At 37.4% G+C, this 24,701-nt stretch overlaps 1 protein-coding gene across 1 annotated transcript in view; it reads left to right on the forward strand.

Annotated features, from left to right (window-relative positions):
- Positions 1 to 12,233: 12,233 nt before the first annotated feature.
- POU6F2 (POU class 6 homeobox 2) overlaps positions 12,234 to 24,701 on the forward strand; it is a 389,818-nt gene continuing 377,350 nt past the window's right edge. The window contains exon 1 of the mRNA XM_027539163.1: positions 12,234 to 12,660. Within this exon, the coding sequence (XP_027394964.1) occupies positions 12,495 to 12,660 (166 nt within the window). The 5' untranslated portion in view covers positions 12,234 to 12,494. The remainder of the gene's footprint in view (positions 12,661 to 24,701) is intronic.

A 24,701-nucleotide genomic window follows, 5' to 3' on the forward strand; every position in this document is an offset into this window, starting at 1 on the left:
ACTTTGTTAGGAGAGTCATAGACCTTGAGCAATATATATATATATATCTCTCTTGTGATTCGTATGCACTTCACCTGTTGTAAGCATTCTTTGTGAATTATTTATTTAACCTGCAAAGCTCTCCCATGAGGCATATACTGTTATTACTCCCATTTCCTCTCAGGGAAACTGAGGCTCAGAGAGGGTAGAAGGTCCTTGCCCCAGACTCTAGCACAGGCTCTCTGCCTCCAGTGCCCAAGTTCTCATCCTAGCACTGAAAAGTGGGGATGTACAAGATCCTGGTGAGGCTGGCTACAGGAGGCCTACGTAGACCAAAGAGAAGGCATCTCTGTGCAAATGAGACCAGACAGGGACTTCCCTGGTGGTCCAGTGGCTAAGACGATGTGCTCCCAGTGCAGGGGACGCAGAATCCATCCCTGGTAAAAAGATATCCCACATGCCACAACTAAGACCTGATGTAGCCAAACAAATAATTAAATAGATACATATTTAAAAAAACTTAGACCAGACAGTCCTGGACACTTTACTGACACCTGCCAGAAAATCATCTTAGTATGTTTACAAATCTTTACAAAAATGTGAACAGCACTTTCTATGGCCATACATTGCCTAGCTGTACTCAGCCAGAGAAAAGCTAGACCCGGTCGGAGAGGGAGGGTCTGGCATGTTAAGTAAGATTTGGGCCCAACTTACAAGGTACTGCTAAAATTTCAGGCTTTAAACTGGATTTTTAGGAATGTTAGTCTGACAGCAGGGGGCAGAATGGATTTTTCTATTTATTTATGGAAATTTCAAACTATAAGGAACTCGATACTTTCTGAATAAAAAGTTTTTCTCCTCCACTGTCCGTCTTTGACTACTCAGAATGGAAGGACAGAATTAGATGTGTCCACATATTTAATGGATTATTCATTTCATTCATTTCTTGGAATATTTGCTTCTGATAAAAATGATAGAGTTAGAACATTTGTAATAAAATATTTCTAATGTGCTGTGTGTTTGATGATACTGCTCCTGAACGACCATGGGGTAACTGGGAACGAGAGGGAATTGTGTAGGAGCAGCATCAGAGGGAGAATCTTCTAGGCTTAATGAGAGGCATGGACAGAGCTATGAGGCTGAGGCCCATGTGAGGCCAGCCAGGCCCTCATCTGGGACCACCTGAGTCCAGCATTGACGCCTTTGCTTGGTCAAGCTTATCCCCTGGACTAGAGGTAGCTTTACTTCCAGTCAGCCTCAGTCCTAAGGAGAAAAAAAGAACTTTCCTTTTCTTCTTCAAGCATTACTATTAAATTCCTCCGTTCTTGTCTTATGGTAAACAAACAAATAGAATCACATAAAACCAAACTCACATTTTTGGAGGTAGAATATGGATCAGTGTGTACATGTGTTCAATGCCAGATGAATAAGATAGTCAAGTGAGACCTTTGTCATTGCTCATTCACTCAGTTGAATCTGACTCTTTGTGAACCCGTGGATTGCAGCACACCAGGCTTCCCTGTCCTTTACCATCTCCCAGAGCTTGCTCAAACTCATGTCCATTGGGTTGGTGATGCCATCCAATCATCTCATCCTCTGTTGTCCCCTTTTCCTTCTGCCTTCAGTCTTTTCCAGCATCAGGGTCTTTTTAATGAGTCAGCTCTTTGCATCAGGTGGCCAAAGTATTGGAGCTTCAGCTTCAGCATCAGTCCTTCTAATGGATATTCAGAATTGATTTCTTTAGGATGGATTGGTTGGATCTCCTTGCAGTCCAAGGGACTCTCAATAGTCTTCTCCAACACCACAGTTCAAGAGCATGAATTTTTCAGCACTCACCCTTCTTTATGGTCCAAATCTCACATCCATATATGACTACTGGAAAAACCATAGTTTTGACTAGACAGACCTTTGCTGGCAAAGTGAGGCCTTAGTTCCATACTGTGTAATTTCAGACATGATTAGATGTATGTTTAAAATATTAAAAATATCAACCCAGAACAATTCTTAACTTTCCTTCCTCCCTTCCTCCCTCCCTTCTTTCCTTCCTCCATCCTCACAATCACTCAGTCAATCACAACACATTTTGTGAGAGGCTTTTTTTGCATTAGACATGGTACTGGGGATTCTGAGACAGATCTGTCTGCAAAGGATTCAAACATCTCAGCTGTAGTCTATCGCTTAAGTCTTTAGGAAAAGTAAGTGACCAACCAACCGAAAAACTGTCATGATTTTATTGCATCTGTGATGCATTGCAAATACGTAACATGGGCAAACTTGTGAAACCCTTTCTTCAAGTACGCTGAAGATTCCATACAGAATAGATGAGAGAAGCCAAATGGTGTTAAAAACTGGGAGCAGTCACTCTGGTCCTCCCCTGCCTCCTCTGAGGTCCTAGAAACTCCTCCCTAAAAACTTCAGGGTTTCAATGGTCAGTTTGAGAACTCTGAAACTAGAGACTAAGTCTTTCCATTCTGTGAATCAACTATATCATCCACATTTGCAAAAAGTTGCTATAAATATATAAAGTACTTCTTAAAATTTTTAAGATGCTAGAAAGTAAGTTTTGTGGCATAGAGATAACATGTTTTTTCTTTGTAACTCCTGTACATTCAAATCTCTAAATGCAAGTCCTTTTTAATCTGTGTTGTTTTCTGATTAAGTTCTGATACCTAGTTGAAGCCATCAGATTATAAAGAATGTATGAATATAGGATATGTGTATGCAATGTCGATACTGCTATATAACCCCATTACCAAAAGACCAGATCGAGATGAGCCTGGATTGAACTCTTATTGATGTTTTTTCACAAAGGCAGCAGGAAATTGAATTGATGGTGCTATTAGGTTGTCAATATCAGTGTCTCCCTTTCTTCCTAGATAAGTATACATGAAGCATCACCCATACAGTCATTTTAACCTCTTGGGAGCAAAGGAAGTATGGAGGTTCAAGGTGATGAGCTAGAGGGACTATGTCTATCTGCATACTAGATGCTTTGCAGAAGTCCAGAACTAGCAGACAACTGATTATGATGTTGCTATCTCCTCCTACATTGATGGGATGCTTTGCTTGTTTGTGTTTAAATACAGTTGTGTCTGATGCTCTGATTTTTAACTGGAGTTGTCTCTAGACAGTTAGCATAGTTAAGAGGATGTGGCACTCATGGTTGAACATGGAGAAAGATAGAAACTCTGATAGCAAGTGAGAGGGAAGGAGGAGATTGAACACCTAGCTGAAGCTCCACAAACCTCAACAAAAAGACAAGATTCTTAAACTCTGCCTGTATGTATGAAATAAAATATCATCCTCTGACACCACAGCAAATCAGATATTTTGCAATTTTATTTTATCCTTCCAAATGATTCTGGACATTCATCCTAACTAACTATCCCCTAGATAAAATACTGGGGATTGGTGGAGGCAACAAACAGTGTAAGTTTCCTGGGCCATTTTTTGAAAATGAGTTCTGGACTGTTTATCACTCTATAAATGACCTTACTTGCCCTCTAAGACACTGTGGGTCATCACCCAGTGTAATGGGTTATGTTACAATGGCCTAAGACAGATTTCATTTGCATGATTAGTGGGCTCTTTTTGGTGGATGATTGCAGTCAGTAATGATTTGATATAGGAGAGACCTTGCTTCATCTCCAAAGCATTGTTACCTGGTTACAATGAAAACAAGTTCTGAGTCCAAAGCTGCCATACATAATATATTTATTAAATATCACCCATTATTATTATTAGTCCCCAAATTGTTAATCATCCCCAAATAGTTTGTTCTGTAAGCTTGATAAAGTCATAGCTCTTTGTCATTTTAGGTGAACAGTGTACACCTGGTATGGAAAGTTCTTTAAGGCAGATATGGCAAGATTCTAGAAGCAGGATGAGTTTCCCTCATGGTCGGCATTAGGCAACTAGAACTCTCTGACCCAAAGACTGGACATGGGACAGTTTGAGTATCAAACCTTAGGGCACTAGCCCCAAGAGTATAGGTGACAGGACTTGCTGGATTCTTAATATTCTCTGGTTCCCTGCAAGGATGGGAAACGTCTCCAAAATATTTTAGCCAAAACATATATCTCAAATATGACTAATTTAACCAAATGGAAACTCCATTCTAAACTCCATTCATGTTGATAAACAATTTCACTCAAAATTACTATCAGTTCAGTTAGTTGCTCAGTCATGTCCAACTCTCTGAGATCCCATGGACTGCAGCAAGTCAGGCTTCCCTGTCCATCACCAACTCCCCAGAGCCTACTCAAACTCACATCCATCAAGTCAGTGATGCCATCCAACCATCTCATCCTCTGTCATCCCCTTATCCTCCTGCCTTCAATCTTTCCCACCATCAGTGTCTTTTCCAATGAGTCAGTTCTTTGGATTAGACGGCCAAAATACTGGACCTTCAGCTTCAACATCAGTCCTTCCAATAAATTTTAAGGACTGATTTCCTTTAGGATGGACTGGATGGATCTCCTTGCAGTCCAAGGGACTCCCAAGAGTCTTCTCCAACACCATAGTTCAAAAGCATCAATTCTTTGGTGCTCAGCTTTCTTTATAGTCCAACTCTCACATCCATACATGACTACTGGAAAAACCATAGCTTTGACTAAACAGACATTTCTTGGTAAAGTAATGTCTCTTCTTTTTGATATGCTGTCTAAGTTTGTCATAGCTTTTCTTCCAAGGAGCAAGTGTCTTTTAATTTCATGGCTGCAGTCACCATCTGCAGTGATTTTGGAGCCCAAAAATATAAAGTCTGTCACTGTTTCCACTGTCTCCCCATCCATTTTCCATGAAGTGATGGGACCGAATGCCATGATCTTAGTTTTTTGAATGTTGAATTTTAAGCCAGCTTTTTCACTCTCCTCTTTCTCCTTCATCAAGCGGCTCTTTAGTTCCTCTTTGCTTTCTGCTCTAAGTATGGTGTCATCTGCATATCTGAGGTTACTGATATTTTTCCCAGAATTTTTGATTCCAGCTTGTGCTTCATCTAGCCTGGCATTCCACATGATTTTCTCTGATTATAAGTGAAATAAGCAGGGTGACAATATACAGCCTTGATGTACTCCTTTCCCAATTTGGAACCAGTCCATTGTTCCATGTCTGGTTCTAACTGTTGCTTCTTGACCTGCATACAGATTTCTCAGGAGGCAGGTAAGGTGGTCTGGTATTCCCATCTCTTGAAGAATTTTCCACGGTTCGTTGTGATCCACACAGTCAAAGGCTTTAGTGTAATCAATGAAGCAGAAGTATATATTTTTCTGGAATTCTTTTGCTTTTTCTGCAATCCAATGGATGTTGGCAATTTGATTTCTGGTTCCTCTGCCCTTTATCAATCCACCTTGAACATCTGGAAGTTCTCAGTTCACGTACTGTTGAAGCCTAGCTTGGAGAATTTTGAGCATTATTTTGCTAGTGTGTGAGAAGAGTGCAATTGTGTGGTAGTTTGAGCATTCTTTGGCATTGCCTTTCTTTGGGATTGGAATGAAAACTGACTTTTTCCAGTCCTGTGGCCACTGCTGAGTTTTCCAAATTTGCTGGCATATTGAGTGCAGCGCTTTAACAGCATCCTCATTTAGGATTTGAAATGGCTCAGCTGGAATTCCATCACCTCCACTAGCTTTGTACTAATTAGCAAAATGTAGGTTGAGGGAGTGGTGGACAGAGAATTGATATAGCTGTGGGATTGTGGTGGCCATGCCTGGAGTGGGGACTTTCTGATTAAATACCAGCTCTGGATCATAAATATCGATTAAGGCAACTGATCAAACTCAGAGTTGACCTCAGGGGTCTGAAAACCTTTTCTGTTACAGGGGCAGAGAATAAGTCTTGCCTTTGAAGGCCATAAAGCAGAATCTAGGCTGCCCCTAAAGAAGGGACATGACCTTGGAAGAAGCTCCATTTAGGCAAGGTGGCTCCTGGGAACAGCATCCTCGGCCAGCATCTCTGGCAGCTGGGAAATGAGTGCCTTGGTCCTGAAACAAGGATCTATGTAGCACATCACAGCATCTACTACAGCTTACCTTCCTGGTCCAATTGAAGGTATGGAGAGAAAAGTAACCCACAGTTCACTGGATGCCTTAACGAGGGAAGAGGTGTGGTGAAAAATGGTCTTTCTGTGTAACACTTTCTACCTTTCAAAACGTATTCCTATGCCACTATCTATAGAGGACCTTGCTCAGGTCTCATATTTTTTCCTTGAGATAAATAAAGCCATGTTGGCCCAGAATGCAAGATGGAAGAGACAGTGATTCATGCCAGTCATGTAGACGCTGAATCAGGGGACATCCATGAAGCGTCCTGGAGTTTCCTGAGTACTTTACTCCCAAAGTCCAGCGTTCGTTTTATGTTTTGAATGCCCTGCTTAATTTTCATAAAGCATTCGTCTTCTTTATTATGGGGTAGGATTAACTAAAAGTGAAGAGACAGGAAAGAAGTAACAGTTGGGAGTATCAGGTTGAAGAAGGCAACCTGGGTTGGGATTGATGTGTGGCTGTGAATCTTCTGTGGGGTGATTTTACTGAAGGTGTATACATGTTTGAGCTATATAATCAAATTTACTGTAATGCAAATTTTGTCTGTTCAGTATTTGCTGAAAATGTGGGATTTCCTGCTTTACTCAAAAATGGTTTTTGTTCAAAGTCTAGGAAATGATATTTAAAATAAAATAATCAGTTGTGGGTAAATTTATGGTAATTTTATTGTCTTGTGGACTTCATCAATTTTCAGAATTTTCAACTGTATGTATGTTAGATATAGGTATATAGATATGGATATATAGATACATATATAAAGAAAAAACAAAAATGAACTATGGTCTTATATTCAGAAGTCAAATAGAATGTCTTCTTAAAATGTATTGCTAGAAGGAAGAAGTATTGAATGGTAAAATATTAAGTTAGAAACTCTGTAACTTTGGGGGGAAAACATTCTTTAGTACATTAAATTTCATATTGATAACTAACTTCATTAACCTCATTAATACTTGGTAATTGGTTAAAGAAAGAGAAAAACAAAATTCTTTTCATGACTAAGGTAACAAAATCCACACTTGAAGTTTCCTTCTCCCCAAACCCACTAAGGTCTGTTTCTTCCTCTTCATGCATTTGTGATTTTGATTTTTACTTCTTCGCAGTAGGGGAAATTAAATACAAAATATGATGCTGTCTTTGCATCTTAAATTGGCTGTAGGTAATTTGTTTCTACTGTTTCCTAAATTGAAATATGGCATTTTAAGGGGTGGGGGAAGAGAAATCCAATATAGTTCTTTTTCTTTATAATGGATGTAATTTTTCTATTGAGTTCTAGAAGTAGCTCTGTTGAGTATAACTTTGCCCTACTCTAGCACTTTGTGACCAAATGAATTGTTTCCTTGGATTTTTAAAGCCTGCCTGCCTATCTAATTTACATTTTCCTCAAAGCTGTTCTGATTGCCTGCTTCATAGTTGGCTTGTGTGTACATAAAAATATGCTGGACTGAGTTCAAGCTCAGTTTAGAGGGGCGAGGGTATTTCCAACACGTGGCTGCCACCGGACACGGATGCTTTGCTGAGTTAATAATCTCGCTATCTTTAGTTTTCTCTGACTATAAAATGAGAATGATTATGCTTACAAAAACTCTGTTGGTTAAGTTATTGAAGCCTTAGCTGAATTATATCTTTGTTTATTTGGTATTGTTTTTAACAGCCTGGTGAAAGTCCAAGTTGAATCTTCCCTTTTCACAGTGCCCTGTATCTGCTCTTCACATAAAGGTTTTATGACAGAAATACATGGGGACATCCTTATTTAAAAATTGAAGGGCATCAGAAATTAGCATATGAAGAGAGTATTTACAGTTAGTATATACTAAGCTGTGGATAATTGTATGTGAATCAACTGTAAGGAATATTAATTGGGTAAAAGAGTATGAGAAGCACTGGAACAATTATGTACTTGCTGAAGCCTTCTAGCTTATTATTATAGGATGGTTAAAAATTAGAACTATAATTTACGTTAGCTGTAATCTAAGCAGGCACATTATAAAATGTTTCAAGAAGCACTAGGTCCGTTAGATAATATAATGCAGATTATAAGGAAGAGGTCTTCCACGGTCAGATAATTTGGGGAAATGCTAGCTTAATCAGAGTTGAATTGGTTTCTTTCCTGATAGACTTTTCTGGTGTATTTTCCACGTGTGTATGATTGCAAAAATCCTTTATTGTAGAGTCTTTTTTAGGACAAGTGTTCTGTGGAATTCACTTTGGAAAATACTGTTTTATTTCAACACCTTCATTTTCCAGATGAGAAAGCCAAGGGCAAAGTAGTTAAGTGATTGCTGAGTTTATGTTGGGTGTGACGCTGTCTGACGTCCCGCATACCACACCCTGTCACCCCACGGATTGTACGCAGGCAGCATCAGGCAGAGAGGTGTTTTGTTTCTAGAGACTGAAGCATATAAGACAGTATACACAGCATGCTGTGGGAATTAGTCATCCAGGATTTAAAGCCTTTCCTGGTCCATAATTGATGTTCTGGGAAACACTGTGGATTACCTAATCCATGAGCCTCGTTTTTTTTCACCCAGTAGAGGGTGCTGTATAAAAAATGCTGATTTTTGGAAATGAATTTCCTAGGGTTCAAAATACAGGTTTGCCTTACTAGCTGTGTGGCTTTGGGATAAGTCACCTAACTTCTCTGCGTCTCAGTCCTTCCTCCCTGAAATGAGGTAAATACCTTGCATACTCTGAGTGACATTAAATATAGCTGAGTTGCCTATTTGGTAAAGGCAGTCAATATATGTGATCTATTTTTATTTCTTTAACAATACCCAAAGGAGATTTAAATAATTATTTGTGGTTCTGTTGTTGACTGCAGTTCATTCATTGTAGGACGTGAAAATTTTTGTTGACATTTTGTTAATGGAAACTGAATCTCTCATTTCTTTTTTTTACTGTCTGGCTCTTGGGTCTCTTATGACCCTTGTGAGTGCCCTAAATTGGCACATGCATGTCCTGTTCTTGCTCATACTTGAGAAGTATGAGATCCATCTTGGACCAGTCCCTTTCTTTAACTGGGGCCAATGAACGAACTGCAGAGAAATCCCAACTTCTATAACTCTAGTTGTGACAGTTTCAAATTTTCAAGTACGAAATCTTCACCCACTGTTTTTTTGGCTTGCAGTAGTTCTTTCTCTTCCTATCTGCTGCTTCAGAGATCCTTGTACATGTGGAAGTTGTACACGTACCCAGGTCGATGCATGTTGGAAATCCTTTCCTTACTTTGCAGAAAGTATTTTACACACTGCCATCTCTTTGGGCAGGGAAAAAACAACTTCCAAGTCAAGTGCTACTTGAAAGAGGTAACCACCCCCCCACACACACCCCAATCCCTTATAAGACTGTACTCTGTGGTTACTGCTTGTGACACATTTTCAAATGGACCCCCCAGTGGCTGCAGCTGTGATTAAAAGCTGTCTGCTCTCTACCTCACTGGGGGTTTGCTGTTTAACCATGTCAAGCACATATATATGTGGACTACAGCTGCATCATGGAAAAGGTAGAGGATTTTGTAACATGAAAAATCAAATGAGTATATGAATGACAAACTCCTGAATTTTCGAAGCTCAAGCCACTGAGACACTAGTTGGAAACCTAGCCATGGATGAGGTACATAAAAGTAATTTAAAGAAGAAGAGCTAATGGTCAGGAATATACACCATCTGCCAGTACATGTTTTGTACACATCAGCTAGACTGAAACATCTTAAAGATTTAAGTGCACTTGAACTTAGCAGCTGCATTTCAGCTCCTCTATGGCATTCAGGATTCAGTTTGACCATTCACAAATAAAGCAGGAATAGAATGTTCTTTTCTGAAGTCTACCCAGATTCTGAAGTCTGCCCAGATACATAAATAGCCATGTTTGGCTTATCACGAGGGTAGTGAACGTCATTCTCAACACAAGTTTTCTTTTAACACCATCTTCAAAAATGCTCAAATGAGCAGTGTGGCCAGAGACTGAATGTCTCAAATGAGTCACACCCCCTTCTTTGGATCAGAGAGACTGAGGATTCAGTGTTGCATAAAGTAAAATAAATGTCCTAGAATTTAAACCTGGGCACTCTCCATGTGGAACTACGAGGTAAGGTAATATTCCTTTTCCTGCCTTACCCTTCCCTAGTCACCAAATCAGAAGAATCCAAACACGTGTTCTTTCTTAGCTACACAGGAAAGAAATTGGGGGAAATTTGGAGAAAATTGTGTCTCCTTTCCCCTCTGCCTGTCCCATTCCCCCCGCCCCCACCACCAATTTTCAAGTGCTCCAAACCTCTGCCTCCAAACACAGTAAATGAAATGCTAATCTATCACCAGCAAATTTAGGCTGACAATACTGTGCATCGACTGCATTGATGACATTGATTACATTTCAAATATTTACAATACAGTGAGACAAGCCTAATTTATTCTCTAAAGAGTTCAAGGTAGGTCTCACAATTTTCGAGGGGGAAGACAATGGAGGAATGTTTGTGGTTGCTATCTGCAATAATCTGATGCTGACAGAGAGTAGTATTTTATTTAGTAATTAACAGTGTAAAGGGGAGAGAAGCTGTCATGTTGGTTCTTAAGCTGGGGAATGTGATGAAAGATGATATCTGCGATCTCATCCTTTCCACTTGTTTAGGATTGTCAGGATGAGAAATGTCAGCATTATGAAAGCTCGGCTCTGCTCTTGATATGATAAAACCCTTCAAAAGCCAGTCTTCCTCGTTTCCCTTGTCCCCCTCCTTTCTCCCTCTCTCTGCACTTGCTTTTTTATTTATCCTGTTTTGTTAGATGGCAGAAATATAATTCTTTTCTTTCTTCCTATTATAAGCCACCATTTTTGTTTTATTATATGTTTCACAACCCCTAATGCCCCACTGAAAATTACCTTGTTAAATGACAGTGTTTCAAAGCCATGAATCCTTTCCACCATTCCCTCAGAGGTTTGAAACAGTCAACAGACTGTAAAGAATAAATAATAAAAAAGTATTGATTATTTTGATGACTGTGAGATTCAATTAAGTATTAATTTTGCCCTCCAGTGGACCTATCAAGGTATTCAAAAGGGAGGATTCAGCTCAGCTAAATGCGTGCTGAGTGCTTCAGCCTTAAATAGGGAGAAAATGTGTTTACCTACAGTATTTGAAGAAGAAGTGCATTGATGCACAGAGTCCAATATTTAAGTGCTGTGCAAATTAAGCCCTGGTGACAGTGACATTGTTTTCTGTGGTATGAGTATTGACTAAAGAAGTGCATTTGATGACAGCTTAAACTATTTGTATTGATTAACATTTTCATAGATTATCATGTGTCATATCAAATTCACTTTTCAGGCATGAATACATTAAAAAAAAATAACCACAGGCAAACCACAACCAATGTAATGATGGGACAGGGAGCCTGTGGCCCCACCTGCTCTGGCACTGGTCACCTGTTTCCTGCTCAGGAACCATTTAGGCATGAACTTGGCAATAAATAGCTCCCAGATAACGCAAAAGGGGCACTTTTGGCTTTTCTGCATCCGATATCGGTGCGACCACAGTATCATGCGTCTTGGTTAGCAAGTGGAATAAAAGGCTTCCCTTGGAAAATATTGCTGAACCTAAAATGCCCTCCTAATGAGCTGAAGATAAAGCAGATTTAAAATACTGGGGGGGTAAAGTTTGCCTTTTCGGAGGTGATTTTTGTTTTCTTTTTCTTTAATGCTCTGGGCGTAGGGTGCTCTAGGTATCCGAATTGTTGAACAGAGTTTGTAAGTATTTTTTTTTCCAATTCCTTTCAAAAACTGTAAACCAATTTTCATCTCTTTTGTTGTTTGCTTTCAAATGTTCATTTGATTTGGGGTCAGCTGCAGTCCCAAATCTGGGACCAGCAAAGTCAACTTCTAAAGGTACTGCTAGAATTTACATAAGAAATCTCTTTCATTCCATTGAAAGCCTTTGGAGGACTCTTTTCTCCCTGTCTCTTTTTTTCTGCTCTCGGGATAGGGTTTAATTGCTTCTCCCCCAGGGAGAGGGCTTCCTAAAATAGCCCATGGGTCCTCCCTAGGGTGCTCCTTCCTTTGAGTCTGTTGCCGAAGTACAAACCCCGCACTTTCCCCCCACCCCTTCCTGCATTCAAGACAGCACAAGGTGTAAAAACATTCGCACAAAAGCACATCCCACAATTAAAGCTGTGTTGGTTAGGTTGCTTTCAAAGAAGTTTTTTCTTTCCTTTTTTTTTTTCCCTCTCGGAAGCCTCCTGCATCTCTCTCATGCTAGTTGAGCTTTAATAGGGTGGGGAGGAATGGAGAACTCGGATCTGTAATAGCTCTTCACTTGACTGCAGCCAGCAATAACAGCGGGAGCAGTCAGAGATAAGAGAGAGGGGAGAGAGGGAGTGTGTGTGTGTGGAAGAGAGAGAGAAGAGGAGAGGGAGACAAGGACACGCACACACTCAAGCGGCCACTTTTTTTCCTCCCCTTCACTCTTTTCCCCCATCCTAGGATCCAATGATAGCTGGACAAGTCAGTAAGCCCTTGCTGTCAGTGCGGAGTGAAATGAATGCGGAGTTGAGAGGTGAGGACAAGGCTGCTACTTCAGACAGCGAGCTGAATGAGCCCCTGCTTGCGCCCGTGGAATCAAATGACAGCGAGGACACTCCCAGCAAGCTCTTCGGTAAGTCTGTCTAGGTATTTCATTTCACTCCTACCATGGTGTCCGGAAGAGCCATCCACACCCCCACCCCTCCTCTTTTTTTCCCCCCCTGTTGTTCATTCAATTTTCTTCTAAGTACCAAAGAGGATCTTGGCATCTTGGAGGGGGCTGAGCCACCCCAGCTGATGCCAGGCTGGCTGGGAGGGTGTCCTCCAAACTTTTTCCAACCAGGAACTTCCTCCTGCCCCTTTGGACTGGTCAGATATTGCTAGCGTCCCCAGGCTAGAAATCACTGGGGGGAAAAAAAAAGAAGATGAAAATCATCATCAGGAAATCAGTTCCATTGTGAGAATTGGTTAACGTTTATTGAATAAATATCGACTCAGTTTCGGGTTGCTTCGCCGCCTTTTGTTAAGGGGAAGGAGAGTAAAGAGTTATTATCTGTAGTCAAAAGACCAAAGAGGGGAACTGAAAAAATATCAATACTGGTCATTCTCTGCAGGTAAACAAAGGTGGCTCCTGGTATGGCTCAAAGACATAACATTTTGTAATCACAATTAGAATGAACGTCTCTTCTTTTACAAGCGTGATGAGGGAAGAAAATAGGTCCTTGGCATCCCTCCCCTCAGCCATTTCCTTTTAACAGATGTTTACAGCCTCATCCTAAATGTGGAGGCAGCCCAGATCCTTTTTAGAAATCTTTGTTTCGTAAACAAAACAAGAACAAGCAGAGTGCCACTCCAGCAAAGACATCTGTCATTCAAACAGATGAGACTCTGTAAGCCAACTCAAGCAACTGTGATCTCTAATCAGAAAGGGGACCAGGCTGTATTGAGGCGTGTGACTGAGTGATGGATGGTAATAGATGTCTCTGCTGGAGAAGCACTTTATGGGATAGAGTGACATTAGGTTTTCAGAACAGTTGTTCCTGAAACACTTGCTTTTAATTATTTCCAAGTGTTTATATACCTATGACACTAAATATATATTATATATACACATATATAACACATACTAACCTGTTCATACCTATATATACTAACCTGAGATATGTGTGTGTCTCAGGAAGAGAACAAGTTAAAAACAGTCAAGTGCCTAAATTTTAAAGAAACACAGCATCATAGTATAGACTGCTTTTTTAAGAAAGTTATCCATTCAATTAAAAAGATAAGCTGAGAAATGCAAAATATAGAAAGAAAGCACCATAGATAGTTTGGCAGCTTCAGGCCAGCTTCAGCAGAGGAGCTTTCATCTGATTTTAAATACTCACTCAATCCAACATTAGAGGAGTGTTGCAGAGAAACTTTCTGTATCAAATTTTCTGTTGGTAAAATGCTGTTTTATACTTAAGAGTATAATAGATGCCAGTTACAAGAAATTTGGTCCTATGACCCTTTCTTGGAAAAGCAGCAGTTTCATCTCTAACATAAAATTTCCAAACCTAGGCATTAAGGTTTTAGCATTTTCACTCTCAAGAAATATTTTGTTGTAGTCCAAGTTTTTAGCTGTGTAGGAAGAGTTATGTCCTGAAACACTCATTTCATTTCAAAGGGTTAGTGAGAGAAGGCAGATAAAATTGTAAATTACAGGAAGGCCAAAGTCGCACTCCAGGCTCTTTGATGTTGAATATACTAATACCAAGCACTTTGACTTTTAAAATATAATCAATTATGAATTCAACATAACTGCAGAAAATGAATTATGTGTTCTTAAACTTTGTGTGCGGTTTTTAAAAGTAAATGCTCTTTGTAGACTTTGACTTGAAACCCCAAATTGGTTTTTTTCCCCAAGTAAAGCAGTTACTTTGACTTCTCAACATTTGTTTAGATTTTCCAGTGTTGAAAATTGTCATAGATTTGTTATGTCACCTTTTACTGATTGGCGTGGTGTGTAGAGAAATAAACTTTAAAAAAAAATCCAAGGTGGGAGGGGGATCAAAGAAATTTGAATGAAAATTTCTTTGAAAATATATTTTTAAAGTGGAATCTTTACGGAGTAAACTGAAGAACCATAGAGAAGTTTAGAAATCTTAGTAGGTTTTAGATGATACTCGTCTTTACTTTTTGGAATGCTCACCTTCTGAGTCTGTGGCTGAGAAACCTGAAAAATCTACATCTTATATCTAATATATCTTGTTTATTTACTTAATTTTATTTGATCTCTAGAGTGCTTTTTGAGCACAATGTGAATATTTTCCAGTTTCTATTAGATAAAGTAGAAACCAGCAGATGAGCAGTTTTGAAAACTTAAGAAAAAAACTGAAGAAAATATGAGATAGACAGACTAGAAAGCACCCTAGAGGGATGCGTTTTTTTTCAAACTGATTTTACTGTGAACTTCTGATAGATGGAAAATTAAATTGAATATTTATCCTGTCCATTTCATTTAACAATAACCTTGCCATTTTTTTATCTCAATGTTCTTGCAGGTATCCTTAGCTACTAGGTCTGTTCTGCTCTCACCTTAATAAATATTATTGGGACTTAGCATTAGGAATTCTAGTTTATGTAACTGGCTAAAACTTTTTAGTATAACTCTCTCAGAATTTTTCGCAACTTTGGCAACACTTAACTGATACTAATCAAATGGATGATTATTATTTGACCTGAGTATGTTCAAGTTTTTCATTTTTAATAAATGGTTATGATTATACTTTTCTCTTGGTAATGGAGAATCACATTTGTCCTAAATAATTGAGAGCGTCCAGGTTTATCTCTAAACAATGATTTTCTAACATATTCTCTCAAACCATGCTTCTTATAGCATGTTCCTTGTATTTTTGAAAATCAAGCTTCTGGAATGAGAGGAGAAGATTAAGATAATTTTTTGTGTGTATGATCTGTTTACTTTTGTGGAGAGACATTTACTGACAGGAGACAAAGTTCCATTTTTTATTCTAACCGAAATTTCAGTATAAATAGAGTTCTTTGGAGCTCCATCCTCGTTTTGTGTCTTGTTAAATTAGCAGTCCAGAGGACAAGTCTGTTTCTCTCACAGTATGACACCTTCAGCCCAAAAGTACAGAGAAAGGCTAATACAGATGCCCTCTATGGATAAACAAAGGAAATTCCAGGAACCATTGGGCCTTTTATGCCTCTCCTTAAATTGCACCTCTGCACTTAACAGCATCCAAAGGGAAACATACTGGGCAGACTGTTTCAGTGCTCTGAGCCGCTCAGCATACCAGAAGGAGACACCAGCAGCCATGTGCCAGCCTAAGGAGAAAGTTCAGAAAAGGACCCTTGTGTTTTATAAAGTAATTACATCAGAGGTAATGTTTTGCTTAACTTGAACAGCCATGGAAACTAAAGTACACTTAGGAGAGATGAATTCACATTTCATTGAGAAGCATGTGCTTAGCTCGTTCTCTGTGATATTATTAAGTACTGCATTATTTGTTCTTGTAAAGACTGTGGAAGAAGTCTTCCCTTTTCAGTTTCTGACTTTGTTATGCTAAGCTCTGAGCTGTAGGAAGCAGAATGGAGGAAGAGTAGACTTGCACTTCAGGAAGTATTATCAGAGAATCTGGTTCTGTGTCTCCCTGTGTTTCAGCCTTGTGATCAGATGAGTGATGCCACACAGGGCCAGTCATTTAATATGTGATGAGTGATGTCCATATTCGAAACCACTCTCAAAACTGGCCTTTGGCAAACAATCTCAAAGGGAAGAGGTTGCTGTGTTTCTCTAGTGACATTTATAGCACTTGTGTCAATGTGGTGCTTCGTTTTTAGTTATGCCCATCAAGAATTCAATGTTCCACATTCAGTCAAGTTGGATGCTAAAATTCAAATGGTAGCATCAACAACTTGGTAAGGAAAATGGCCCCAGAAAGGATAAAAATAATATATATCCCTAGAAAAAAATCTGTACTAAAGTTTTCCCATGCAGTCACAGCAGCAGAAGTGAGATCATATAAAACATGCCCTAAATATTTTCTCTCATATATATTTGAAATTTGAAAGATGATTTATTAACAGTCTTCCTCCTGGGAATATTTTTATTGTTTCAAGTTAAATCTTATGATTGCTTTTCTTGCAGTCCCAACTACCTTGGGTGGCTGGGTTAGTTGCTTACTTATACCCACTGCACGGGAACTGGGCACACAGCTCTAAAGCCTTGAGCTGAGACATTTAGCAAACAAACAAAAACATTTACAAACATTGTACCTGAAATAAAAATTGGTGGTTGGTTTTCTCTTATGATAGTGTGTGTTTTTAGGTTAAAAGCAATGATACTTGCATCCAATGATACTTATAAGGGTGGGTATTTTCAATGTCATTTATTTATGAACAATTGTGAAAGGATTGAAAGTTGGGTCAGTGATTCTTAGCCTAGAAAATGCACTCTCTATGGGGTTTTTCGTTTCCTTTCCTTTCTGTTATCTTTCTCATAGAAACATGCATTAGGAGATTTTTTTTTTTTAACTGCCATCCAGTTTGACTTGATTAGAATTTATGGCAGTGGAGTCGTTTCCAATGACAAAAGGATAAAGAACTAAATTGTCTGTCACCCCTTGAGACAGTGGTCTCTGCAGGTCAGCGTGGAGATCATTGATGGGGTGTTATAAGAACTGCACTTTGTGGTAAAGCTGCCTCTCGCCTGTGCATTAGTGAAGGCCTTCATCATGGCATCACTCTGTTACTTTATTTAAACATCTTTCAATGTCTTGATATTTATAATATTCTGATAAAATAGGCTGGGGCCAAAGAATCAGTAATGGGGCTTAAGCCCAAGAGGGATTTAGCTGGGAGTTGATAAGGAAAATTCCCTAGAGAAATAGATGTATTGAAAATATGTACCATGCTTTGGATCTTTAAAAGTTTCGATATTATGGCTATTGAAAATAAATACTAGTTTTTCACTGAGGAAAGTGTGTTTTGCTAGAGAAACCTTAAAATAACATATTTTAAAGTCAACTAATCTGAGTCAGAGATTAGAGTTAACCAGTGATTTAAAAGAAACCAGTAGAAACCTCAATTTGCATAAGTAAGTGAGGTGCATGATAAGGTATTTGTCAAAAATCAATTCTGGTTTCATAGTCAAACAAGCCCATGCGGTGTTGTTCTCTGATTACTGAGTGGGGAGTGTGCCTTTAGGGGCATTTCTTAACATTTAAGAAAGTCTACTGCACCAAGGTATTTCTTTATAAAATCCCTTGTGTGTGTTTAGACAAATTAAGTTTAGTGTCCCTCCCCCCACCAAAAAGTATTAATATACTGCACTGATAAATAAATCCACTTTGAATAGCACTAATGTGTAAGCTTGGAAATAAAAATAAATTACTATGAAATGTCTCTGCTGTTCAAACTTCTCACCATGTTCTCACTGTGTTACACTGAACTATGTTCATCTCTATGGGTCACTGTGATGGACGAAAGTGCACCATATATGACATAGATTCGGTGGGAACTTTCTCAGTGTTTTCTTTTTCCATCTCTTTGCCATGCCTGGGGTACGGAGGTCAGACCTCTGTATAAAGACTAAAGTTCTATATTGCAGTATCTGAGGATGCTGCTGCTTCATAATACATTAATGAATTGAAATGCAGATACAAATTTACACTCTTTCTTTCATTTTGATTCCTAGGATGCTTATAGTTTGTTGTCCTTGTGGTTAAGTGGTCCTGTAAACAATTGGAAAGAAGATGAAGTATTAGAAATTATATTACTCTGTACCATCACCCCTTCAAATGATCCCTTTTTAGTATTTTTAATGGCTGGGAGGTTTTGATTTAAAGGCTACATGACATTAATATTTTTGTAGTTCATACAGCTTGGTTTATGTCATAATTAATAAATAGAGGGGCATTCTGGATTCAGGCTCGCAAGGCTCAGCCCTTTAGTAGGTTGTTTTCTTTTCTAATTACCTAATTTAATGACAGAGTATTATTCTTTCCAAGAACTGACCAAATAAATATTTCTCCCACTTCAAAAATGAGATATAAGTGACTTTTGGCAGTGGACTTTACTGGTTATTAGACAGTAAACAGATAATTTGTGAGAGAGCAGGTATTTTCTTTGATTGGCGACCTTGCTGGTTTATGTTTGGGGATTAATAATACATCAGACATTCACACATTAAAAAGAAAGTAGATGTGAAGGAGGAAGGATGAAGGATGTGGCTCTGCTATTGGGCTGCTCCTGATTATCCGGGGCCTCCCTGGGAATGGGGGCCGTCGGAGGAGCCAGCGCATTTGCCCAAATTTGCACCTGGCTCCACTTCTCATGTTTCTTGATTTTCTTATGCTGAAGAAAAAGATAGCAAAGTGTTTATACCAAACTGGCACCCTGTCAGGGGGCAATCTGTGTAAAGTTTCCAGCTGTCAGGTTAATAAATTTTTTAAAAATATCCAAAGGCAGAGGTAGCTAGAGAAAGCTCAGAGTGACAGTTGCCATCCTCCACTGGATGGGTGGACGGCCAAAGTGGCTCTGAAATTTTCTTGTTTATTGCCTTCCTAGCCTCTGTACTTCGCTGGTGTTTTTGTTCAGCTGTCCTTTTATGAAAGCCATTTCAGTCTTACTTTTTAAATGTTTTTCCCATTTTAATTTCCAATGTCTTTTCTTTGAGAAGGAAATAAGTGAGCGTAGTTTGTTTTGAAATGATATTTTACCGTTGCACATATACCCTATGCGATGAGCCTGAATGAGGTTCTAAATCTGCCAACACTGGGCTTTTCTTTCAAAATAGCTTCAAGTAATGGTTATATTAAAATTCATTCATAAAGAACTACTTGGGCTTTGGCATTCTGGGCGCTTCTGATGAGGTGTGTTAATTAAACCTGTTGACCTGACTCAGTGTTTGAAATATAAACTCCCACCTTCTGCTTCTCAAAATCAAGAGAAAATGTATCTAAAAAAAAAATGATACAAGTGAACTTATTTACAAAACAAAAATAGACTCACATAAATAGAAAACAAATTTATGGTTACAAAAGGGAATAGCAGGAGGTGAGGTGAACATATATTAGGAGTTTGGGATGAACATATACACACTATTGTATATAAAACAGATAAACAATGAAGACCTACTGTATAACACAGGGAACTCTGCTCAATATCTTGTAATAATCTATAATGGAAAATAATCTGAAAAAGAAAATATAAATGAGTACATATAACTTTTGTAACTGAATCATTTTTCTGTACACTTGAAACAAACACAGCATTTTAAATTAACTATACTTCAATTAAAAAATGATGTAAGGAAAAGATAGTCCACCTTAAAAAAAAAATCAGATTGCCTACAAATGTGAAACAAGGGCACACTAGTTTGGTTACATCTCTTACTTTATGTTGAGACACTATTGTGAGCTATCAAAAATGGACCAATCCTTTTTAATGTGAATGCAGAGGTCAGGAGAAGTAGCAGGGAATCACTTTTGGTTGTTGCCATTCTCAGAGAAGTGGAAATTAACTTTTTGAGTAAGTGCTCAAAGATCATTTTTAAAAACCACCCTAAACAAGGCACATAATTCCTCTTTTTAATCGTTAACTGATACTTAAAAAAAACCTAGATGTTAGGTTTTTTCATTTGAGTTTTTAAAAGAGAGTCTAAGCTCAAACTTCTCTTATTCTTTCTTTTAAAGTGCTTTTAAGGTCTTTAAGTGGCAAGAACATACTGGTTTTTATTTTCATTAAAATGAAACAACAACATACCTGGAACAACATAGTTAATATAGTATGAGTCACTTTTATTAGAGGACTGTACTGCTATCAAAACTATTTGAAAATAGAAAAAATGATCATATTACAATTAAAGAAACTAAGTAACATCATTACATAATTAAATACATTACATAAGAATTTTGTTGTACTGAAGATCATTTGAAAATGGGATTCTATAATGAAACCTGCATTCCTTAAGATGGTGAATAATTTAAAACCTGCTAGCCTGAAAATGAGGTAAAATATTAAGATATTTTTAGGACATTTATCATGGACCAATGACACCTGACATGAAACAATAAGACAATTTAATGAATGTGTTCTGAGTGCTTTATCTTTTTCTATGAAATAATAGTATTTTCCAGGTAGATGTACTTTTTAAATATATTGTGTTATTTTAATTTCATCCTATTAATGAGGGGAAAAAAAACTCAGGTGAGATAAAAGTTTGTGAAAGTCAAGAAATCCATATTTAAAGATCAGTATTAATACAGTGTTTTAAATTAACAATGCACATTTTCCATTCTCTTATCACTTCTATATTTTATCTTTGTTTTCCTGCATTTCCTTTCTAAGGCACAATGAATGCACAGTGAATGAATGTAACACTACCCATGTAAAGCATCTGTGAGTGTCTACTGTGTGTTCTTCTCTGGTCTTTCTCCTGTGTGTGATACTTCAAATTGTCTTGCTAAATTTGTAATATGCATGTATTTTCTCATCATAAAATTAAGAATGGTATCCACACATAACTTAAATGTCCTTCTCCGATACCTATGTATATTTTAAAAAATTGTTTCCAGATAAAATTAATAGCTTGCCAGTAAAGGACAATTAGTTATAATATAGCATTGCTTCAGGCACAGTTGGGCTCTAATCCAAGTTCCAGTGTCTTCTTTGAAGCTGCTATTCACTGAGCAGAGGAGACAACAGGATTTCTCAGAATTTGTGCAGTTTAATTCAGTAAAGAGATTTGGGGGTTTCTATACAGTTTGATTTATATGGAACAGATTTTAAAAACATACAAAACTTGCCCATGCTAAAGAAGACTTTAAATATTGGGAACTTAAATATTTGTCTACTTGTGGGATATACATATGCTACAATGTAATATTTATCTTTTTCTTTTTTAAAGTAAAAGGCATTTATTTGTGCAATAGGCAGTAAGCACAATTTTGGTTACACATTTCTGTAAGAATTACATGTGCCTAAACATATATTTACATATACACATAGCAAGATATGATAGGTGGTTGATGCATGAAAAGAAATCACATCTTAAACATTTGCTCTTAAAATAGTGTGGTGTAATTAATCTCCTTTTGCAGTTCTTGATGGCCATATATGTGGTGATTTGTCTTTTCATATCAATATGGCAAGATCTATTTTTATAAATTAATGGTTTGGGGTTACTTATTGCATGAGAGAATCATCATGGTTAAAGTAGAAGAGGGACTGAGGATTAATTTGATTTAAAAATGCAAACATTTGAAGCTGTTTAAAAAGCATGAAAAATTATTATTGCACAATGAATTCTTGCAAAACCAACCAAGGGTAGAAGAGAATAAAAAATTAAATAGGAAAACACATTTTTTCCCATACTAAAAAGTATACAGATGCAGAAGTGGTTTGTAGGGTGAAATGCTGTCTTCCAAACTTGAATTTTTTTTTCTTTAGCATACCTAATTTCATTTAGTAAAATATTGCAGAATAGAAATGTGTCCAAAAGGAAATATCCAGTTTTCAAAATGAGAACCATGAAAAGAATATCAAATAAAGCTAACACTTTAATGGCTCTGTTTAATTATATTTATGTACTTCACTGTTATGTATGCAGGGGTAAATATTCAAGATAGGGATTACTTGATTTTTTGTGGGAAAACTTTCATACAGTTTTGGAAAGCAACATGCACCATTGTTTTAGATGTAGATTAGCTCATCTTATTCTGACTTCTAGAATTAAGGCAGATTTTATAAGCTACCTAAGGAATTGCTCAAATTTTCAGCTATACAAGCCTATTTCTTCACTTTAGTCTTGAATCTTTACTTCTCCAATTACATTTCATGCTCATAGTAATTCTGCAACAATTTAATAGGAATCTGCAGGCAATCAGAAAAGTGTTGAAATTAAGCATTACTTTAAAAGGAATTAATGTCTACAGCTGCCTGCTTTGAAAAAAAAAAACAAAACTGGTCAGATTGGAGATTGCTGATGGCATTGACATGGTTGTATTAGCCTAGGATGGTAGGTACCTGTCTTGTCGGCTGTAGTGTATCAATATGTTTTTATAATGATACAATAACCTGAACCCTGTAACAGTTTATGGTCCTTTTGAGAATTCTTATGGATTCTTAGAGTGACGGAGGTCTGAAAAAAGATCTTGAAAGCTTTCACAAAATCTGGCTAGGTGACAGAAAGCTAGCATGACTGTGATTTAGCTGCTAAGGAATCCTATTGACTGGGAACATCATTAAACTTTTAAGTTAAAACAAAAATCACAAGACAAATGGTAGATATGAAGGGCAAAGCGTACCCAGAAGGACGGCAGAAATTAAAAAGTGCTGAAGGGTCTGAGATAAAAGGCAAAATTCAGCAAGCTCAATGTTGATCTGAGTATTCTACTTAGAAAAAGGATTTTTGTTCATATACTGTTCTGAGTAGTGCCATGTGCCCTGGAAATCGGTGTGACTACATTTCCTTCCTGGGATCTATTGGACTTCGTGATTGCTTTTTTATTTTCCCTGACAATTTTTAGTCAATGATAAATAAAAAACTTGAATTTTGAATCTGGCACCCATGAAATATAAAACCAGAAGCAGCAGGAAATAACCAGGACAAGTAACTTCACATCAGTTTATGCCCACAGATATCAATCTTCTTAACATTGGTAATACTGCTAATTTCTCTGGGCTTTTTAAAATACACTTCCACACGAGCTCTCAAAACCCATAAAAGTGTGGCATGTAAAGTAAATTGTTTGTCACTTGCCGACGACCTGCCATATTTATTGTCAGGAGAAATGGACATTCTCTGGAAGAGCAGTTGTTAAAGGCCAAACAATTTTTAAAGATGGCAAAGATGCGTGAGGGTTTTCCTTTTTCTAACAATGAGCCACCCCTTCAGACATCAAAAGACAAGATAATAAGACACTTCAAGCACAATTCAAGATTATATTCAACATCTAAAGGCTCATCTCTTGTCAGTTTGCATTTACTCTCTCAGGGATGTGATGCTTCTATCATCTTTCTGTCAAGAGGAGTCTGGCAGAAGAGGTGAGGGCTCTTATTTCACACACTTAGGGTTTTTTATCAAATAGCCCACACTCGTTCTGATTCAGCCAAAATGGGGGGATAATTTGAAAAAGGTCATGCAGAAGCACAAAAATCTCATATTGATTTGTGTGATTAGAAGGCATTAAAATTGCACGTTTATATTAGTTGCTGAGATATTTTGTCAGTTTATTTGGTAATACACTTTTGCAGCTTAGAAAAAAAAAGATGACTTAAAAATTGCAAATAGATGGCTGAAAGCTAAAATTGTCTCCTTTAATGTAACCATGTTTGAACATTTAACAAGTGAACGTAAAAATGATTTAATGCTTTTAGTATAACAATATTTGAAATTAGCTTATATAATGAAATACTTCATGCAATGTAAAAGCAAAATAGCACAATTGTGCCTATCAGAGGAGAGAAATATATATGTGAAATTATTTTTAAATACTTGAAAAATTGATTTCATATATTTATTATAAGATAAAAGATGACATTTTCAATATAAATGTAATTATGAGGTTAGTTTATAAGGGTTATCAAATTTTTAACATTTTGTACTCTTTGAAATTACAATGCTATTATATTTGTCATTTTATGCCATTCTTAGTATATATACCCTTTTCTGGAGAGGGTACTAAAGAATAAATAAAGGAATTTTAAAATTATTATTATTTTCTGTCAAAATTCATCACATTTCCTCCTTTGCTCTTTGACACTCACAAAGCCATACAAAGAAGCATTCTATTTTTATTTTTGGTGGTGGGGCAGGGGCAAGTCTATAGGAGTTAGAGGAACCAGTTTTTCCTCTCAAAATAAAACAGTTGATGAAAACAAAAGCATGACATCCTGGGATCATTTCTATATTAAATCTTTGAAATTACTTTTCCTAAGAATTTTCATCAACTCTATGTGTCTTCATTTCTTACATTTTTCTTCTTTGTAAGTGTTTTGAAACTGACCTTCTTACCTTTTGCTACTTTCACATATCAAAACAAAGGAGGTGTGCGTATATACAACGTAATTACGGCATGGTGTCATAGAATTAAACCATAATCTGTCCTCCTTATTCTATAAGTCTTTTCTTTACAGTCAATTCATCAATTCAACAAATATTTGTGAGTG

The sequence above is a fragment of the Bos indicus x Bos taurus genome, chromosome 4, assembly GCF_003369695.1.
Source record: "Bos indicus x Bos taurus breed Angus x Brahman F1 hybrid chromosome 4, Bos_hybrid_MaternalHap_v2.0, whole genome shotgun sequence".
Classification (NCBI taxonomy): Eukaryota; Metazoa; Chordata; class Mammalia; order Artiodactyla; family Bovidae; genus Bos; species Bos indicus x Bos taurus.